Source organism: Microtus pennsylvanicus, chromosome 9 (assembly GCF_037038515.1).
Source record: "Microtus pennsylvanicus isolate mMicPen1 chromosome 9, mMicPen1.hap1, whole genome shotgun sequence".
In the NCBI taxonomy this organism is placed as follows: Eukaryota; Metazoa; Chordata; class Mammalia; order Rodentia; family Cricetidae; genus Microtus; species Microtus pennsylvanicus.
Genome location: NC_134587.1, coordinates 98,489,170 through 98,507,906, shown reverse-complemented (window position 1 = coordinate 98,507,906; position 18,737 = coordinate 98,489,170). Strand labels below are relative to the sequence as shown.

The 18,737-nt window shown below is 46.4% G+C and overlaps 2 protein-coding genes across 7 annotated transcripts in view; one reads left to right on the top strand and one right to left on the bottom strand.

Annotated features, from left to right (window-relative positions):
* The window catches only part of Cbr4 (carbonyl reductase 4), a 65,930-nt gene extending 53,254 nt beyond the window's left edge, over window positions 1-12,676 (top strand). The window contains exon 6 of one of the 2 annotated variants that reach the window (XM_075986853.1): window positions 12,659-12,676. The gene's annotated coding sequence lies outside the window, so the exon portion shown is untranslated. Of the gene's footprint in view, window positions 1-3,782; window positions 5,109-12,658 lie in introns of those variants that run through there. The other variant, XM_075986852.1, reaches the window with a different exon arrangement.
* Palld (palladin, cytoskeletal associated protein) overlaps window positions 1-18,737 on the bottom strand; it is a 386,115-nt gene that overhangs the window by 27,954 nt on the left and 339,424 nt on the right. For all 5 annotated transcript variants that reach the window (XM_075986846.1, XM_075986847.1, XM_075986848.1 and 2 more), the window contains 2 exons: window positions 10,155-10,826; window positions 467-602 (listed from right to left, as the gene is read on the bottom strand). In XM_075986846.1, coding sequence (XP_075842961.1) covers window positions 467-602; window positions 10,155-10,826 — 808 coding nt within the window. The remainder of the gene's footprint in view (window positions 1-466; window positions 603-10,154; window positions 10,827-18,737) is intronic.

Sequence of the window (18,737 nt, the reverse complement as noted above, 5' to 3'; positions counted from 1 at the left end):
TAAAGCATAAGTAGTCTGTGTTGTCAAGCTTGGAAGTATCGCTTTAAAGCTCCGATCAAGACGGTGGGACAGGAATTACTCAAGGTGGTGGAGTAGGGTCTATTCTGTCAGGGAGGGTATGATTCCACCTTGGCAATGGTTTCACTAGCACAGGTTATTCTGGGTGGAAGCCTTTCATTCCAGTTCACGGCTTATGGTGCTCGTGATCCCAGATCACGTTCCTGTCTCCTCCCAAGGAGCCACCGAGCTAAGGTGGAATCTCTGTGGATGTAGACGGCTTATAGTGTCACCATTAACCATGTGTTGTGGTTTCAACCCTAGTAGCTGCCCTTCCTACTTCCTTTTCTTTCCTAGTCACCATGAGGGATGCTGAGAACAGCCTGGTGGGTAAGTCTTATAAACCAGGAGAAGGGATTTGGGGAGTGGGGAGCTAGGATTCTGAGTAAAGCCCCTCTTCCATCAGTACCGGCTGGCCATTGTTTAGAAGGTCCTCCTTGAAGCGAAGTTTCCGCTCCAGGTCTTGAATGACAGCATCCTTTGTGCCTTGAATCTCCTCATCGGAGGCTATTCTAGCAGTTCTGCTGGCCTTCTTCGGAAATCCCCTGCCCAAAGAAAGCAGAAGGGGTACAGTCAACAGGAGTCCAAGTCAAACAAGTTCAACAACGGAAGCGCAATGTAGCAAGATGCCAATCACAGTTTACAATGAAAGCACAACGTAGCAAGATGCCAATCACAATTTATCTCTTTAAAACACGTAAGTCATTCATATGAAGAGAACCACGGAAGATGCTTTTAGGAGTTCGGGAAGCACCAACTGAAACCAGTTCTTGGAGAAGGTTCAGATACCCAAGAGGCATCTTCAATGGCGAGGTAAGTGCCACCGATGGGATGCCTGTGTTTCAATCCTGGGAGGTAGGAACGTGAAGTGGAAAGGCTTGCTCTCAGGTTTAAACAGACTCGACCTAGATCTTGTCAAGTTTCTTGAAGTTGCTTATTAAGTCCATACAAAATGAATAAAAATCAATGAAACATGAAGGTTAAGAGGGCTTGAAAAGGGCAAATTCCTCTCATGATTTTTTTAAAAAAATTTCTGGTCCTTCATAAGTCACTGTGTTCAACGACAGGACTTGTCTCATTATAAGTCATCCATCATTTGGCAGAAATACCTGGGGTCACGATTTTGGGGATGTAGCTCAATTGGTAGAGTGCTTGCCTAGCACGCACCAAAACCTGGGTTCTATACTCAGCACAGAGATTAAGCTGTGTGTGATGCCTGTCATCCGAGCACTTGGGAGGTGGAGGCAAGAGAGGCAGGGGTTCAAAGTCATTCTCAGCTACATAGCAATTCAAAGCCAGCCCAGACTACACAATACTCTGTGTTAAAAAGTGAAAATCCTTAATGTGTCTTATACATTTTATACACAGAACCTGAGGGCATTCTACACAGAATCCTTAGTGTGCCTGTATGTAGTGTGACCCATCACAGAAAAACATGTCTGGGGACTTTTCATGTACAATATCACATGAATGCACCAAACAGTGTGTATTTGGGAGTTCAAAAACTCAGTTTTTACATTAGGGTTATTAGACCTGAATAATGTTTGTGACTTCCCCTCCCATCTCCACGCATCCATCTGTTTGACTAATGTAAGTCTGAGTTATAAGACATCTGGTGTGATTTTACACAAGAGGACTCTGGCTGGCCTGCATGTCTTAGCATGAGCCGGTAAGCCGTAAATCTGAACGCCTACAATAAATAGGTCACATTATAGGCAACTCTTCTTTCCGAGGACTGCAGCAATTCCTGTACTGTGCGCCAGGGGGCACCAATGCTGCATGCTGGGTATGTGTGGACGCCTGTCTTCTGCAAACTGCTTTCTATTTCTCTGTCTCTGCCCTGATCGCCTCAGTGGGCAGAAATCAGAGAGCCCAAATGTGATGCAAAGAGAAAATGAATGACCTCTCGCCACCTTATTCAACACAGTTGAATTCTGAGATTAAAAAAAAAGAAAAGCAAGTTACAGAAAAACGCATATAGTACTTGCACTTATAACAAGGCAAAAGCTAGTCTGGTGTAGGGCGGTGGCTCTCTGAGCATAAGGGCCAAAGGGTCACCATGACCCTGAGGAGCTGTCAGTAGTGGATCTGCAACCTCGTCCAGACCTGATTCAGTAGAATCAGCAACTGCTCCCGGTGCTTCCGACACATGTGAAGGCTGGATAAGCAAACCCAGGGAAACACACACATGTGGTAAAATAGGGGTGACCAGCTCAGGAATTCAGGGTATTGGTTAGCTCGGGGGACAGTTAGGGTAGGGCACGTAGCCGGTGAAAGGTCACACAGGGCTTTCAAAGGTACAAGAAATGAATGCTTGGGTTTATTACTAATACATTATCAGTACATATAAATGATATATATCTTAACTTATGTATCTTACAGCAGGATATTTCTAAATGATACAAAAGCTTATGTTGGATGGTGGTGGCGCACGCCTTTAATCCCAGCACTCGGGAGGCAGAGTCAGTAAGATCTCTGTGAGTTTGAGGCCATCCTGGTCTACAAGAGCTAGTTCAAGGACAGGCACCAAAGCTACACAAAGAAACCCTGTCTCAAAAAAAAAAAAAACCAAACCAAAACAAAACAAAAAGCTTACTGCAAACATGTCAACGCATCACCCCGACGACATTGTTTACTTTGGTAAGAAGCAATGGATTTACTAGCTTTTAGTTTCTTATTTTCCTGTTTAAACTTGGGGGAAAAAGAAACCCGAAAGAAGCAAGCAGAAAATGTGGGGTTGCTATAAGTGCTCCACACCCTGTGGCTGCTGATACTGTCTATCCCGGGGGCTGTGCACCTAGTTGTCCCAGCTGCCATTCTTCCCTGTGGTCCAGGATTCATTGATTCCTTCCTGAATATTTCTGATTTAGTTCGCTGTTAATCCAGAGTGCTGAGAGAGGAGCTCTCCTATCCCGACGCAAGGCTGGTTCTAAGTTAATTTGAGTTTATGTTTGTTCATTTGCTTTTTTTCCATTCTTCTAGGTATTAGTAGTTTAATAAAGGCCAGTGACATGCCTTGGCCACGGAGAGTAATGGAAGTGGGTGAGAAGGTCATGTGTTCCCATCTCTAAAGGAGACACAGAGAGACATGTCCCTCTTCTCTCATTGGTAGAAACAGAATGTCCCCTCCTAGCTTTGTTTTGTAAGTCGGCAAACCCCATGTAATTATTTCATCTACTTGTAACCTAGTCTTCTGATACAGAGGAAAATATCTCAGCTAATAAAACCCGTTTCCAGATCCGGATAGTTCAGTCACCTTGCCCCAGCACACCAGAGTTAAACATTAAAGAAACAAAATCTTTGACATCTTTAACTTTTGTTCTGTTCCCTGAGAAGTGATCTTGAGATTTAGGGAGATCTGAAGAGGCAGAAAAGTAGGCGGCAAACTTGCTTAAGGCACCAGTAGGGTCATATGAATTATGAATTAGAATTCCGCTTTTAGTATCATGAAATCATTCAACAAAAATGCTCATGGTTTTCTGGGTTTCTTATACAGACTGCTTCCAGATTTCATATTAAGGTCCCCTTGGAAATAAAAGTGCCGAGGCTATCCCGCTGGTAATGTCCATGTTTGTGTTCTTCATGCGTCTATCCTATGATTATCTGTATTCTCGAATGGTCTCTTTCCCGCTGTGGCTCTTTTGCTCACCCCAGATGTTTCTGCAATGAGTGAACATATGTATTATTTATCTTCACTTCTGTCTTCCTCTCTTTTTCCTTCTCAGTAAGGCATGCTAGTGCCGAACCATCCGAAGTCAAATGACATGTAAACAGCCAAGCTCGGGACAAGTAAACATTACACAATTTTGGAAGAAACCTTTGTGCCGCTTTTGCCACAGCCCCAGAAACAGAACAGTTGGCTTCTGAAGTCACCTTAAAGACAAAACTGAGGACAGCGAAGTGCGGGCGCATGAACTGCGCATGCGTGCGATGAACCAGTTTCTCAGCCTGAGCAGTCTAACCACACTGCGCAGCCGTGGCTGAGCAGCGTCTGAGTACAGAAGACTCCCTGTGGTGCTGGGTTTTAGGCACAAGTAAGAACCAAAAATGAAGCTGGGGATGGTGGCGCTCACCTTTAATCCCAGCACTTGAGAGGCTGAGGCAGGCAGAGCTCTGGGAGTTTGGCGAGGCCAGCCTGGTCTACAAAGCGAGTTCCCAGGACAGGCAAGACTGTTACATAGAGAAATCCTGTCTCGAAAAAACCGAAGAACTGGAAAACCAAAAGAAAGAAAAAAGAGAGAAAGACCAAAGGCATAAGAAAGTGAATGTGAAGAACAGAAGAGACAATGTAAATGAAAGAATCCCAGACTGTTCTGTCTGGGCCGGAGAACACCGTCTTTCCTAGAGTGGCTCCTGCTGGTTGGAAAGCGTTTTCCAGCGAGCTCGGCTTTTTTGGAGGGACTTAGAATAGCTGCTCTGGAACATTTCCATAGTGGAGCCATCTACCTTGGTGTGGTCTCGTCCACTCAAGTATTTATCGTTTCAGTACAGAAAAGAAAAAGAACGAAGGGAAGGACATTTCACGGGGTGGTAAGAGCCACGGACTGTCAGGTGTATAGACAGGTGGCTTACATTAGCACGGTCAGGTGCCGTAGCTCAGAGTGTAAAGGGCACAAAGTTACTGCCTGTGTGGAGACCTATGGAGATCTGGATAGGCGGTGCATAGACCCTACGGTCAGAATGAGCCTCGAGGGGCAACCGACAGCCACTGTGAACCACGGGGGAAGAAGATATCAGTCCTCATGCATAGTTGGAACATTAAAAAAAATTGGGGTGGAAGGGAGAGCTCATTGGAATAATTCAGAAACTATTTCAGGAGAGCAAGTTAGAAACTGCAAGGAAGGTTTGGGGTAATGTGTAAGACTGGCATCAGAAATCAAAACGAAGCGTTTGGGAAGGGGAGACACAGACAAAGAAAAGTGGTCCTGTTTCCAGAGCCAAGCTTTTGAATGCCCTGCTGGGGCCTGAAGTGACAGGGCTGTGGGTGCTTCCTCAGGGGGCCCTCCCTGATTTTGACAAGCGAAGAAGAGCCAGCTCATTGGGGAACAAACAGACAGCTGCTGACAAGGGCAGGGGGGGGGGGTTGTTCTCTCTTCAGGTGATTTGTACAACTAAACAAAAATGCTTATTCAACGTAAACTGTACTCAGACAAGACCTCTTCACAAAATCCCGCACTCAGAGGCAAACCTGAGCCAGTAAACAACTTGGAACAGGCTTCCCTGCTAAGTACTTCCGTGTGTATACATGAGGCCCAGCTGTCCACAGGACTGTCCCCTCTGGCTTTGACAGGAAGCCACTTGTCATTTTAAACAGTGTTCATGCGGTTGGGGCAAAGGCATTTAGCGCGCGTGAAGAGCACCTGGAAGGTCAGCTCTTCTGGGTGACATCATCACCACGTGCCTCCACTTCAGGTCAGTTCTGGCAGACGCCGAAACAGCTCTGCAGAGTCCGGCAGCTTGAGCTCCAGTCTGTCTTTCTGTCTTTCCAGCCACTCTAAACCCTTTACTCTACAGAAGCTCAGTGGCCTGAGGGTAACTCAGTTCCACAACCATTTCAGGGCTTGAATGAGCAGGCACTCTGTGATCCTTTCTGTTCGAGGGTGTCATACATTCAAGAATATGTAAAAAGATAGTTGTTTTGTTTGTTTGTCTTTAGTTTTTCGAGACAGGGTTTCTCTGGGTATCCCTGACTGTCCTGGAACTAACTCCCCCCCCCCCCCCCCCCCCCGGACCAGGCCTCTGCTTCCTGAGTGCTGGAATTAAAAATGTGCATCATGACCGTCTGGTTAAAGATAGTATTTTTTTAATAAGCACTATTTTTAAACTGAAGTTTACTTCCATACTAAAATGGCTAAAACATAGAAAACTGAGTACCATAGCTCTTACATTACAGTTAGCTTCCCCTTGTCTTCCGTGAGGAAAGAACTGAGAAGGGTGCACACAGCACTCTATCTGGCATTGTGTCCTTCCTGCCTGCATCTGCTTGAGCTACCCCTGGTCAAAGACATGTTCACAGAGCCACTGCCTACCTGCGCAGAGGCATGGGAGGCCTGTGAAGCTGCTGGGAAACACAGGCCCAGGATAGGAAACATCTTTCTGCTGGTGTCTAGTGATAGGACCCCAGGGGATGCTTCCAACTCCTTCAGTGGGGAATGATAAGGCACCCACCTATTTGTCTCAGGAAGACTGGAATAATAAGATGCCTGCCAGGTCCAATGCCCCTTTGTCTGCTGGGTTCTATTTTTATTGGTTACTATTTAACCAACGGCTTGACTTAAAAAAACAAGTTAAAATGCTCATAGATCTAAAACTTAATCGTAAACTGAGTCTATCACAATCAATTGTCTCCTTAAGACCGGAGGACTGTATTTCTTCAGTCTGGATTACACTGCTAGAGACTGACAGAGACAATGCACTCTGGCATAGGTCACAGTAAGCTCTCTCTGCTCAGGCTTATTCCAGGCATGGGAAATCCCTCACTTCCTACACAAAGCGCTATGAGAGTGTCCCCACCGCCTGTCTCCTATAATCCAGGGGAAGAGGAGGGCACTGGGTGGCCTTACGGAGCTGGGTGAGTGCTCTTAGTGCCTCCACAAGAAAGATATGCAGGCACATGCTCTTATTTCTGACAAACGTGGGGTAATATTTGAGGCCAAAGCTCTAGTCGTGAAAAAAGAGGAAATTGAGAGATATCACACTCTGGGAATGGTGGCACATGCCTTTAATCTCAGCATTTGGGAGACAGAGACAGGGAGATCAGGAGTTCAAGGGGACTCCAGTTACTTATGGGTTTGAAGCCAGGGTAGACTACATGAGACCTTGGCTTTAAAAAGCCAGAGACAAGAGGTGGGAGGTGGAGGGAGAGAGACAGAGATGAGAACAGGGAGAAGGAAGAAGAGGGACTGGGAGAGACAGGGGAGAGGGTTTGACTGATTCATTGTAACGGACTTACATATGGTACATATGGTGCCATCCTAGTACTTAAGAGGAAGATGCCCGAAGAGAGCAGATGCTGTCTCAAAAACCAAGTAGAAGAGGCTGGAGCACTGCGGCTAGGCCACACCCCTTATGAGACAGAGGCTGCCACTGAGGGTGAGCAAAAGCCACAGTGCCTATCTGATCTTAGGGACGGAGTTGATCTGCTCCAACCCCCAGACCTGGCACCGACAGACAGAGAGCCCCCGGAGACTGAACCGCCCACATCAGAGGAAAGCATGCTACCTGTCCACCACACCCAAAGACTGGCTTCTTCAAGGGAGGGGAAGTTTTTTAGGACAAGACGGCTGCCACATTATCATGGTTTATCGGTCTGGTGTGGAGTTGAGGACCTGTGACCTAATGCGGCACTGCTACTGGGTGGCACAGAGTCTAGCAACTCTTGGTACAGTTTCCACAGGCGCAAATCAGTGTGGCTGCTCCATTCTCTCTCTTTTTTTTTTTTTTTCGAGACAGGGTTTCTTCGTAGCTTTTTTGGTTCCTGTTCTGGAACTAGCTCTTGTAGACCAGGCTGGCCTGGAACTCACAGAGATCCGCCTGCCTCTGCCTCCCAAGTGCTGGGATTAAAGGCGTGCGCCACCACCGCCCGGCCTGCTCCATTCATTTTCAAAGAAATGTTAAGAATGTCTGGACTCTTTTGTGGTGATAATTACACCGTTGGCTCCGAAAAGTAATTGTGACACCTGGCAGCCGGTGAGAAAGAACAAGAGCTCCTCGTACAGGATGCAAGCCCTCAGAACTGCCATTCTTAGTGAATGTCAAAACCGAGGCTCGGGATGGACCACTGTCTCCACTTAAGGTGATTAAGGTCCTGGTCACACAATGCATTTGAAAGACGAATCTGATCCAATTCTGTGTGAGCGGTATTAGGACAGATTATTTATATGGTACTTGGTTAACTTCCTGGATGCAGGATTTGGTGGCATTTTATTGATGGAACTGTCTGCATCCTCACACTTCTCGAATCGATGGCTGGCCTCTTTGTAGTAGCTAATGCTTCATTTTCTACCAGCAAAACAAAGGCTCAAACCAGAAAACGGGGAGAAAGTTTTCCTCGGGCCAACTCTGACTCAACTTTGAACAGAAGCCCATTATGGTATCATTACTATAAGAATCTATTTTTTGACTTCCATACTTATTTTGACTATACTATTTTCAGTTGGGATTTGAGAAGAAGCCAGATTTCCAACATGGAATTCATGTAATCAACATTTAGAAAGTGCCCAACAAAGCAAGCCCGCGCGACTCCTGGGTTAAGGCCAGCTACAGCAGTGGCTGAGTATTGTGATGTAACTGTATCCCAACCAGGGGAAGATTTAACTACGAATAAATATAAATTCTTTTATTCCTCTTTTGTTTTGGGGCATCTGGCAAACTCTTCAGTATGATTTCAGTAGGTAGAGACACAGGTTCTAGCTTGCTCTTGGCTGATATTCTCTCTTTTAATATTCTATTTTCCATTTTTGTCTGTTTATGTGTGTCCCTTCATATAAGACACACATGTGGCGATCAGAGGACACCTTGAAGGAATCAGTTATATCCTTTTGCCATGTGGATTCCCAAGCTGAATTCAGGCCTTCATGTTTGGGGATAAGTCCCTTTCCTAACTGAGCCATCTTTCTCACCAGCACCATTCTGAGCCCTGCTTTTGGAGAGAGGGTCTCATGGATCCCAGACTTGATTCAAACTTAGTGTTTAAAGAAAGATGACCTTAAACTTGTGATTGTTTTGCCTCTACTGGAATGGTGGGATCACAGGAGTGCTGGGGACTGGACCCAGGGCTTCCTCCACATTAAGTGAGCCTTCTGCCGACAGAGCTACGTCCCCAGCCCCACACTTTCTTGTTTTTAAATACGCTGGGAAAGAGCTAATGTCGCTTTTACTTACTTTATCTTCCAGCAAATCTTATCAATACCTACATGGTATCTTGTTAGAAGGTTTTCTGTGGTTTTATAAATAACTTATCTTGTACAATTTAAAATTTTTTTTAAGGTCATTAGGATGAGATTAGGAGCAGTAGATTTTAGATAATCTACAATAAAAAAGCTGAGAGAAGAGGCAGATGATCCGATGCCTGGAGGCTAAGCCACGATGTAATTTCCCCCTTGTGTTCATGTTCCCTTATTTGTCCCCACCAATATACAAGGCCATTGTGGTGGCTTCAATGAAAATGGCCCCCACAGGCTCATGTATTTGAATGCTTGGTCCTCAGTTGGTGGAACTGTTTGGGAAGGATTAGGAGGTGTGGCCTTGTTGGAGGAGGTGTGTCACGGGATGGGCTTCGAGGGTTCAAAAGTCGACACCAGGTCCAATCTCTTGTCTCCATGCCTCCTGCTTGAGGATCAGATGTAAGCTCTCAGCTAGGCCTCCAGCACCATGCCTGCCGGCTTGCCCTGGGCACCATGAAGGTCATAGATTCTTAACAGTCAGGAAACGTGCGGCCCAGATTACATTCTTTGTTTTTGTATGTTGCCTTGGTCATGGTGTTTTATCACAGCAGGCAATAACAAAAGTAACTAAGGCAGGCATGTACGGTTTTCCCTTCTCACCAGATGTATTTAAAGTGTTGTTTCCTAATTATGTTTAGTCTTTCTAAAACACTAAGTATAAACTCAACCAAACCCCATCTAGTGTATGTAACACTGAGCTGAGCTGGGTTCAGTTTGGAGGTGAGGGGATGGACTTGATAGTCAGACAGACTGGGATTCCGACTCAGTTTAGTGACTGTGGAATCGTGTTATGTTCGTGGGGCATCAGGACATATCTTAGTAATGTGCCCAATGAAATAATGTGACCTGTAAGCTGCATAAATGGCAGCAAAGGCCACCTTCTTCATTACGGAAAGCACTGTGGAGACTTTGCTTTCGAGAATTTTAAGCAGCTGCATTCAGAGGGGACAGAATTTGGGTTATGGAAACGGATTGCAACTTGATTGCTGGATGTGATGTCTGAAGACCAGGAAAGGTAGGGATGTCAGATGCTACTTGGGACTCCTGGGCACGCAGGCTTGGGTGGAGGTGTGTGTGTTGGGGTGCTCAGTGTCATGGGGAGTGTGTGCAAGTGAAGTCCCGGGGTGTGGGAGGCTTGCAGGTGTCACTTACGCGGGGGTGACGCCCTTGGGCAGCCCCAGGGCATTGACAGCGACTGGTGGCGGCTGCGAGGGCAGCAGGGCACTGAGGAAGGCTGCCGGAGTCTGACCAGGGCCGAAGCGGGCGGGCGAGGCGCAGTGCGAGGAGGTGGGCAGCGGTGGCGGAGGCGGTGGCGGCAGCGGGAACACGTCTGGCACCGGGAAGGCAGCTGAGGGGCTGAAGACGGGCGGCGGCGGTGGTGGCGGCGATGGCGAGGATGGTCCCCACATGGCCTCTGGTTCCACGAAGGGAGGCCCGGGCATGCGGCCGAAGGGCCTGGGCGTAGGGGACAGAGGCGATGGCAGGCTGGACGAGCTGGGGCTGGAGGTGGGTGTGGCCAGCCCCGACGCCGGACCCAGGTTCTGCGCTGCAATGAACTGCTTGGGACGAGCATAGTTGAAGGAGCCGGAGGACTGCATGGTGGCGGCGCGGGAGGCCAGCGTGCTCATGGGCTCCGCGGGCACCGGCGACACGCAGGCCGCGAGCTCGGGGAAGGCGGGCGGCGGCGGGAAGGGCGGCGACGGGGGCGCGCTGCTGCCGCTGCTGCTGCTGTTGCAAGGGAGACCCGGGGGCGCCGGGGGCCAAGCGCCCGCTTCCTGCTCCAAGCGCACTTGGTTCTGCAGCTGCTGAAGCTTCAAAGGATCCCTGGGGACACACAGAGAGAAAAGTGACATTTTCAGAGAGGGGGCGCATCCCAGGTGGAGAGACACACTCCCTATACCCAGTATCTCACGGGTGCCTGACACGAGGTGGACCCTGAATATAGCACAGGTCATTATAGTGAAAGCAGTTGGTTGATCCGCTCTGGACAGAGAGGGCAATGATAATGACAATGGCTCATTTCAACCCTATGGAAGGGGCTATGGGGATGGCTCTGTGCTTAGCAAGCACTGCTCTGGGCGAAGTTAGGTTCCCAGACCAATGGCTTCCAAAGGCCAGTAACCAGGCCTAGGGGATCCCTCGCCCTCTTCTGGACTCCGAGGGCACTGCACTCATCCACATGCATGTAATTTAAAAGACCTTACTTTGCCTACTATGATTAAAGCTGTTATATGATTTTCAATAGCCGTGTTGTAACAGAACCAGAAGAAGCATCAAGACCAAAAATGTAGATGAGTTAATAGTCATTTGTAGACAAATTTGGAGGGAAAATTTTTTATCAGAACAAAAAAGCTAAAAATAAGAACAAAAACCACTTGAAGCTATTTCTATAGATCCCAGTTGGTCTGCTTTGCCTCCTTCACTGTTACCAACTCAATACTAATACTATTGCAAGTCGAGGTTTTCACTTCAAACTGGATGCAAAGGAGTGATGTCTTATGATGGGGAAACTGAGGCAGGATGATTGAAGATTTGAGGGCATCCTGGGCTACAGAGTAAGAACCTGGCTCCAAAAACAAAACAATGCTGGGCATGCTGACTCATACCCGTAATCCCAGAAGTTGGAAAGATCAAGGGTTCAAAGCTCTGCTTAGCTACAGTGATGCATTTTCGTGGGTGTGTGGGTGTTTTTACCGGCATGTATACCTGTGCGCCTCCTAGGTGCTGGGCTGTCTTTCCAGACGAATTTTCAGTTTTTTAAAAACTGAAGTTTCTGAGCAGCTAGAACCCTGCTCTATCACTCAGAGGCTTTCGTTCTTGTTGGATTATCTGTACATCTGCTCTATTTTGTTCAGTCAGGCAAACACAGATGCCCATGGTTGGCCACAGGAACTTCAGAAGAACCAGCACCTGAACAATCAGGTCAAGTTCCGTGAGAGGGCAAAGTTGTGCACTGCATTTTAAACTTTGAAAAAAGTGGGGGGAAGGGGGAGTAGGTACCTTGTGAATAAACTTGCTGCACCAATCATGAACCTTAGAGTTCAGAACCCACATCAAAGTTGAGTGTGGAATATCCCTTTACAATGTATGAATATATGTCACTGTAAAGCTGACTGGCCACTAGCTGGTCAGGATAAGGTTAGGTGGAAGAACCAAACTGAAAATGCTGGTGAGCAGAGAGAAACAAAAGATGGGCATTCTGTACTGAGAAAAGGTACTGAGCCAGGTAGCAGAGCCTAGGTAATTTAAATGGGTTCATTTAAATGTAGGAGGTAGCTAGTAATAAACCTGAGCTACTAACTGGGCATTTGTAATTAATATCAAGACTCCGTTTACTTGGGAGCAGTTTGCAGGACAGAAACTTCTGCCCACAGCTGGGCACACCTGTAAACTCAGCACTCAGAAGGCAGTGACAGGGGTCCCCAAGGCAGGATAGCTAAGTACCAGGAGAAGCAGTGAGCTCCGGACTGTGTGGTAGAACTGGCCTCCACGTTAAAGGCAGAGGGCAATGGAGGAAGAAGACACCAGATATCAACCCCTAGTCTACACATACACACATACACGTTGCACAGAAACATACATTCACCATGCAAACACACTACACACATTAAAGAAAATATTTGCCAAATGACTATTGTTTGCTTATTTGTCCCCAGGCTAAACAAAGGTTCAAGAAACTCAAAGCACTAAAAGGAATGGAAGGGGCAGGCAAAAGAGTTGAAAGTTTGCTATCAGGGGTCATTAGATGGAGGAGCATCGCAAGTTCTAACATCCTTCCTGTGCCTTTGACAACAATCCAGTGGAAAGAGGACCCCTACATTCACGGAAAGGCAAAGAAATCCTTTCTGGAGAACTGAAGACAGCGAAGAGGGGTTGGTTCTCAATTCTTAATCTGTGCTAGGCATCAAAGATGTTTAATAACAAAGGACTTTGTGGGATCCCACTGAACTTAATTTGAGTGCTTTAAAAGCAGCCCAGCTGCTGCTGAGACTGGCCACTCCCATGAGATTCCAGATGGCCCTGTGGTTTGGTAGGCTGTGCAGCACATGTGATCCCACTTCATGAGTTTAGGAGCAGACTAGGAATAGAACTTGTAAAAGCCACCCACCAGCTCCAGAAACCATTGTGCAGGCAGCCACTCTCCCTCTGATTTCCTCCAAGCCCTTCCCACACCTGCTTTCCCTGGCTCCTCGCAACAGTGGAGGATGCTGCCCCTGGTGGCTTTCCCCAAAGGCCTCCTCCCTAGGTTGCCAGCCTCGCTCTTCCCGCTCTTCTGGATAGCAGGAGAAACAGATGTCTCTGAAGACAATTTAAGTGTGGCTTGCATCAGCAAATAGCTGGGTGGCGCTGGGACTGTTCTGGAGACCACAGACCTTCTATCAAGGACGAGGGAACAGCTCCCTGGAACCACCTACATTGGTTTTGATCCTTTCCGTAAAACCAGTCTTGCTCGAGGAAGAACTAGATAGTCTCTGCTTCCTGACTGTGAACACAGAGAGACCAGCTGCCTCAAATCCCTGCTGCTATTAATTTTCTGCTACGATAGTCTATTGGAAAAAAAATAGGAAGATGTGTTAACCCAAAATGCCGTAGAGTTGCCTGCGCACCGCTCGGAATAATCTAGTGGTTTGGGTCCTGTTATATGTTAGAAGAGAAATGAAGACCTTCACCAGGATTGCTATTTTCCCATTTTTCAGTGCCTCAGCCTGTGGTTAAGAGCACAATGTTATGTTCGAGAAACAGAGATAGAAACAGGACACCAAAACACGGACGATGAATCTTCAAGCATCTGATTTGATTCACGCTGGAGCAGCAGTTGTATTTAAATGGCCTTGACCGCAGAATCCTGAGATAACAAAATGTGCCATTGGAAACCGCCGTCTCCACTTTTATCTGCTTGCGTCTATGGAAGTTGATTGTCACAGAGATGGGAAGGCAAAGAAAGTCAAAGACACGGGAAAGCTACATCCATCCATGCTCTTTGGAAATCACACACAAGTTGTTTGCCATTACAAAAAAAAAAATTGGCTTGTCTGGTTTCTCCACCTCTTTATCCTGCTGGTTTTTCTCTGAAAATGAAGCTACAACAAACCTTCTGGAAATCCTTCTTGTGCAAGAAACCCTGGCTCTGAGCTCCTGAAGGCCTTAGTCACAAGCACGCTTTTCCTAGTCTCCAATCTTTGGTTAGACACAACTCATCCATCAGATTCTCCCCCACTTCCTTTTTTTCTCCTCTTCTCACCACACCCCCAATTCAAAAAGTCTAAGAATTTCCCTGCTCTTAACACACCCTACTGTTCTCCAAGTTTCAATACTGCAGGAAACAAAACCGCCCAGAGTTTCTGTGCAGCGCCTGTCACGGGCCATTTACAAACAGGAGAAGAGGAAGAGCAGCGTGCCTCAGGTTAGAGAGAGCTCAGAATCCCGGTCTGCCCTTTGATTCACTCACCTCAGCAGGCACGCCATCACGAAAGAACCTTGACCTTCGATGTAATTAAAACAAAAACAAAAACAAAAAACTGGGGTCATAGTTTCCTCCCAATGCCGTTCTTCACTTTGACGGCTCCTTGCAGGGACAGAATCTAGGACCATTAGAGTTTGACAGTTGCAGGTGTTTTGATGACAGAGGCTGGCTAGTTCGCAGAATCCCATGCTGGGCCTTTTCTCCAAGTACTCAGTATAGAGATTTGCTAAAAGATGAGCACCTGTACTAACTGTCATTCTTTCCTCTGGAGGATTGATGACCAAGTTCAAGATAAACAATAAGAAAAGAAATTTCTGGAAAACAACTTTTAAGTTAATTGGAAATTCCCAGTATCTCTCCTGGGATCAGTGTCTGGGTCCGGGTGGGGAGAATTAATCTGTCCCCTGTCCGCACTGATAAAGATGTAGTATTCATAGCCACCAAGAGACCCTTAGACAACAAGGACCAAGAACAGGTGTGCTTTAGGAATAACGATATTTCTTACACATTTCCTGTCATTTTTGCCTGGAGGGCCCAGAAGCCATTGCAAGGTGAGGAGCTGCCGAGCATTTCCCTGGTCCTGCTGTTCATAGACAAGGAGTGAAACATCCGCCTTCCCATAACACTTAGCGAGGACTGCGCAGGACAGCCTCAGCAACTTCAAGGATGACAATGAACATTCTGACTAGAGCGCTTTGCTCTTTGGAGCTCATGTGGCACAAGGAAGAGGTTCGTGGACAGCAGTGGAGAATTTTCGGGAATTTCACAGTGAAGGCAGAGTTTTGACTCAGAGCCCTGGGCATCCCCCAAATCTATTTTTTTCCCCTCTGGTGAAATTAGCTAAGTATCCAGAGATGAGAAAGGTGAAGGCATTAATTTTGCGAACTTACAAGGAGTGCAATATAAAGTCCAGGAGGCCTCAATTCAGGGGTTGATTAAATTCTTTCTAAAACTTTACTATGCCAGTGTTTCACTAATTTTGTTTTTATTCCATTACTTATGCCGCAATCTATGGTCTCATACAATTAAAAACACATAGCAGCTTGTTTTGCTTAGCGCTAGCTCTTTGTTGCTGATTGTAAAAGGCCTAAAAATCACAATACTGAGAAAGTTAATTTACATAATTAATATGTAAATCACAAAAGACCAATCACATATGTGTATGAAAATGCTATAATGAAATCCACCAGTTTGAATGTTAACTTCAAAATTAATTTTAAAAAGAGCAAAAAAAAAAAGCCGAATGAGATCACATTACTCGGCCTTAGGGGGGTTATGAGTTCAAAAACAATTACAGATTCAAACACATTTCCCTAAGAATGGGAGGGTGAACAGGGACAAAGATGTGGGCTTTGTACAAAATACCACATAAGAGAATGGTAAAGTCAAGTTAAAAGTGACCCCTTCTTGGGAATGAGTATTATGTATTTCATGGATTGCCAAATAGCATAGGTTCCTATACAAAGTCCCATTCTTTGATCTTTAATTCATTTTGAGACTTTTATAAATCTTGTTGACTCCATCCAGAGCCAGAACTGAACACAATTAATTTACACAGGATGGTTCAAGGGAGAAGTGGCCTGGCCACACTCCGCACACAACTGGAGCTGCTTTGAGAGAGATCTGTCCTTCGCACTTAGAATAAGAGTCATATTTGGCTCCACAATAGAAAGACAGTAGCCTTGTGTCTCAATTAATAAAGCTTATCTGTTTGAAGTCATTCCCTGGAGAGAAAGAGGAGGGGAGAGAGAAAGGGAAGAGGAGGAAAAAAGGGAGAGGGAGAGAGAGGGAGAGAGAGAAAGAGAGAGAGAGAGGGAGGGAAGGAGGGAGGGAGAAAGGGAGGGAGGGAGGGAGAGAGAGAGAGAGAAAGAGAGAGAAGAGGGGGAAAAGAGGGAGACGGAGAGAGGGGAGAAGAAGAGGGAGAGGGGAGACGAAGAGGGAGAGGAGAGAGAGCAATTGCTTCTACTTTATAATCTTCCTGGGAATTTCTGGGAAAACTGAAGGGTGACTTTATTTCTCCTTTGACACAAGGAATATGGACCAAGAGGTTGGGGAGCTGTGGTCCGTCAAGTACGGATGAGATTGTTCATCAGAGCTGAATCCCGCAACTGACCCCAGAGAGGTGGAGAATTCTCATGCGGATCTGTGCAGAGCCAATGCTTGACAGGAGGAAATGACCACGGGGGCCTCAGTGAAGGTTGCAGAGTCTGCTTCATTATGCTTACAATCTCACCGAGTGATCAGGGTTTTTAGCCTGGCAGAGCTAAGACAAGACTCAGGATGGACTTAGATGATGCCTGCGGTCACGGGGAAACCTAATGGATCAAACCACGTGGAATATTGGTGTTCAGCCTCTTTGGGGGAGGAATGCAGGGTCAGGTTCTGGACGTTTAACTAGGCATCACGGAGAAATGCCTGACATGATTTTCATTTCTGCTGCTTCAAAGGCCCGTGAACACGGCAGGAAGATATTAGTTGTTGGTTCCTATAAAAGCTGCGCTAATTTAGTGGACATTAAAGGAGCATGAGCTGTTCCCAGTTGAAAATGCATGCTATTAACTCCTAGCACAGACAAAGTACACTTTTGAACAAGTCTGTTTGCTAACCTTTTTGGTCGATGCTTTGGGCAGAATCAATGATTTCATGTCTAACTGAAACACCAAAGAAAACTCCCTGTGAGAAACATGTGGAGGACCCTTCAGATCTTAAGCATAAAATTTCCAGGAGGCTTTGAAGACTTGGGGTGGGAGGGAGAGGAACTAACCCAACGTCTTACAATGAGACAAAGCATTTGACATATTTGGGGATGGTTAGTATTTCTCGAACTTTCCATTGTAGAGGCTTCTACCATATCGTCTGTGGTTTCCATTTCAGCTACACTGAGCAGACTCGAAACAAGGGTGTGCAGCCAGTGTTTGTAAGAATGGCTTACTACTAAGGGTCAAGGGTCACATCTTTGAAAACAAATCACCGTTACCTGCTCACGCTAATGTCTTTACGAAACAGCAGCTCTTCCTCTTCCCTAGGCTCCCTTTCTAATTTCTTCTCGACAGTACCTTCACCGCTACTCACAGACAAACTACTAAATCAATGTTTACCAAACTTAACTAAAGTCCCCAGATGTATCTGTTCCGTCGAGCTGAATGGCACTGAGCCACACAGAGCTGCCTTTTTCTACAGAGGCAATCTTAGAGGTGAAGCCACTAACTACCATAGAAATTATTTACAAGTGAGAACACAGAGTCAGCAAAACAGGAATGTTCCAGCACTTTCACTCCAGTGATACCATGGGCATTTGTATTCTTGGAGAATTGTTTATCCACCCTGGAGCTGGTTTTTTAAATTTAAAGTGGAAATTCATAACGTAAGATGAGATCCTACTAAACTTTGAGATCTTATACCATGGCCTCTTGAGTCCTTTAAGATCTAATTGCTGTAGCGGGCTGGAGAGATGGCTCAGAGGTTAAGAACACTGACTGCTCTTCCAGAGGACCTGAGTTCAATTTTCAGCAACCATATGGTGGCTCACAAGCATCTATAATGAGATCTGGTGCCCTCTTCTGGTGCACAGGCATATAAGCAGGCAGAACACTGTATACATAAAAAAATAAATAAATCTTTTTTAAAAAGATTTAATCACTGTAAAGAAACTCATTTTAAGAGAACTACTGAACAAGGATATCAGTCCAAATTTGGTATTTATTGGTGTGTATAGCAGAGGCACGAACACATCTCTCTCTCTCTCTCTCTCTCCCTCTCTCTCTCTCTCATACACACACACACACACTCATGCACGCACGCACACATGCAGACACACACGCACATGCTGTAAGTCCCAGAGGCCTTCCAGGGAGATCATCAGAGCAGAGCCTTATCAACCCTGACCCCAAGCCAGCCATCCCTGCTTCTAGGCTGCCTGGATCGGGATTAGTGTCGGATAAGGTTCTGCTGTGTTGCTCGCCCTGGAAGGACTCTGGGACGTCCAGCATCCAAGCAAATCTTTCCAAAGTTCACGCATGCTGTCACACTTGGGTATAAAGGCCATGCCATGCTGTTCAGCATCTTGCGGTCGCACTGCCTTTCTGGTGGATCTGTGGCAAGTGATTCACCCGCCCCTGTCTTGATGCACTCTTGTCCCCTGTGGTCACCAACAAACCATCCTCGGTTTCCTGTTTCTGACCGTGGTTTGATTCCCTTTCTGGATCTTTCCTATGCTCTCTAAATCTGGTCTCTCCCAAGATTTAAGGGTTTTCCTGACATTGCAACAAACC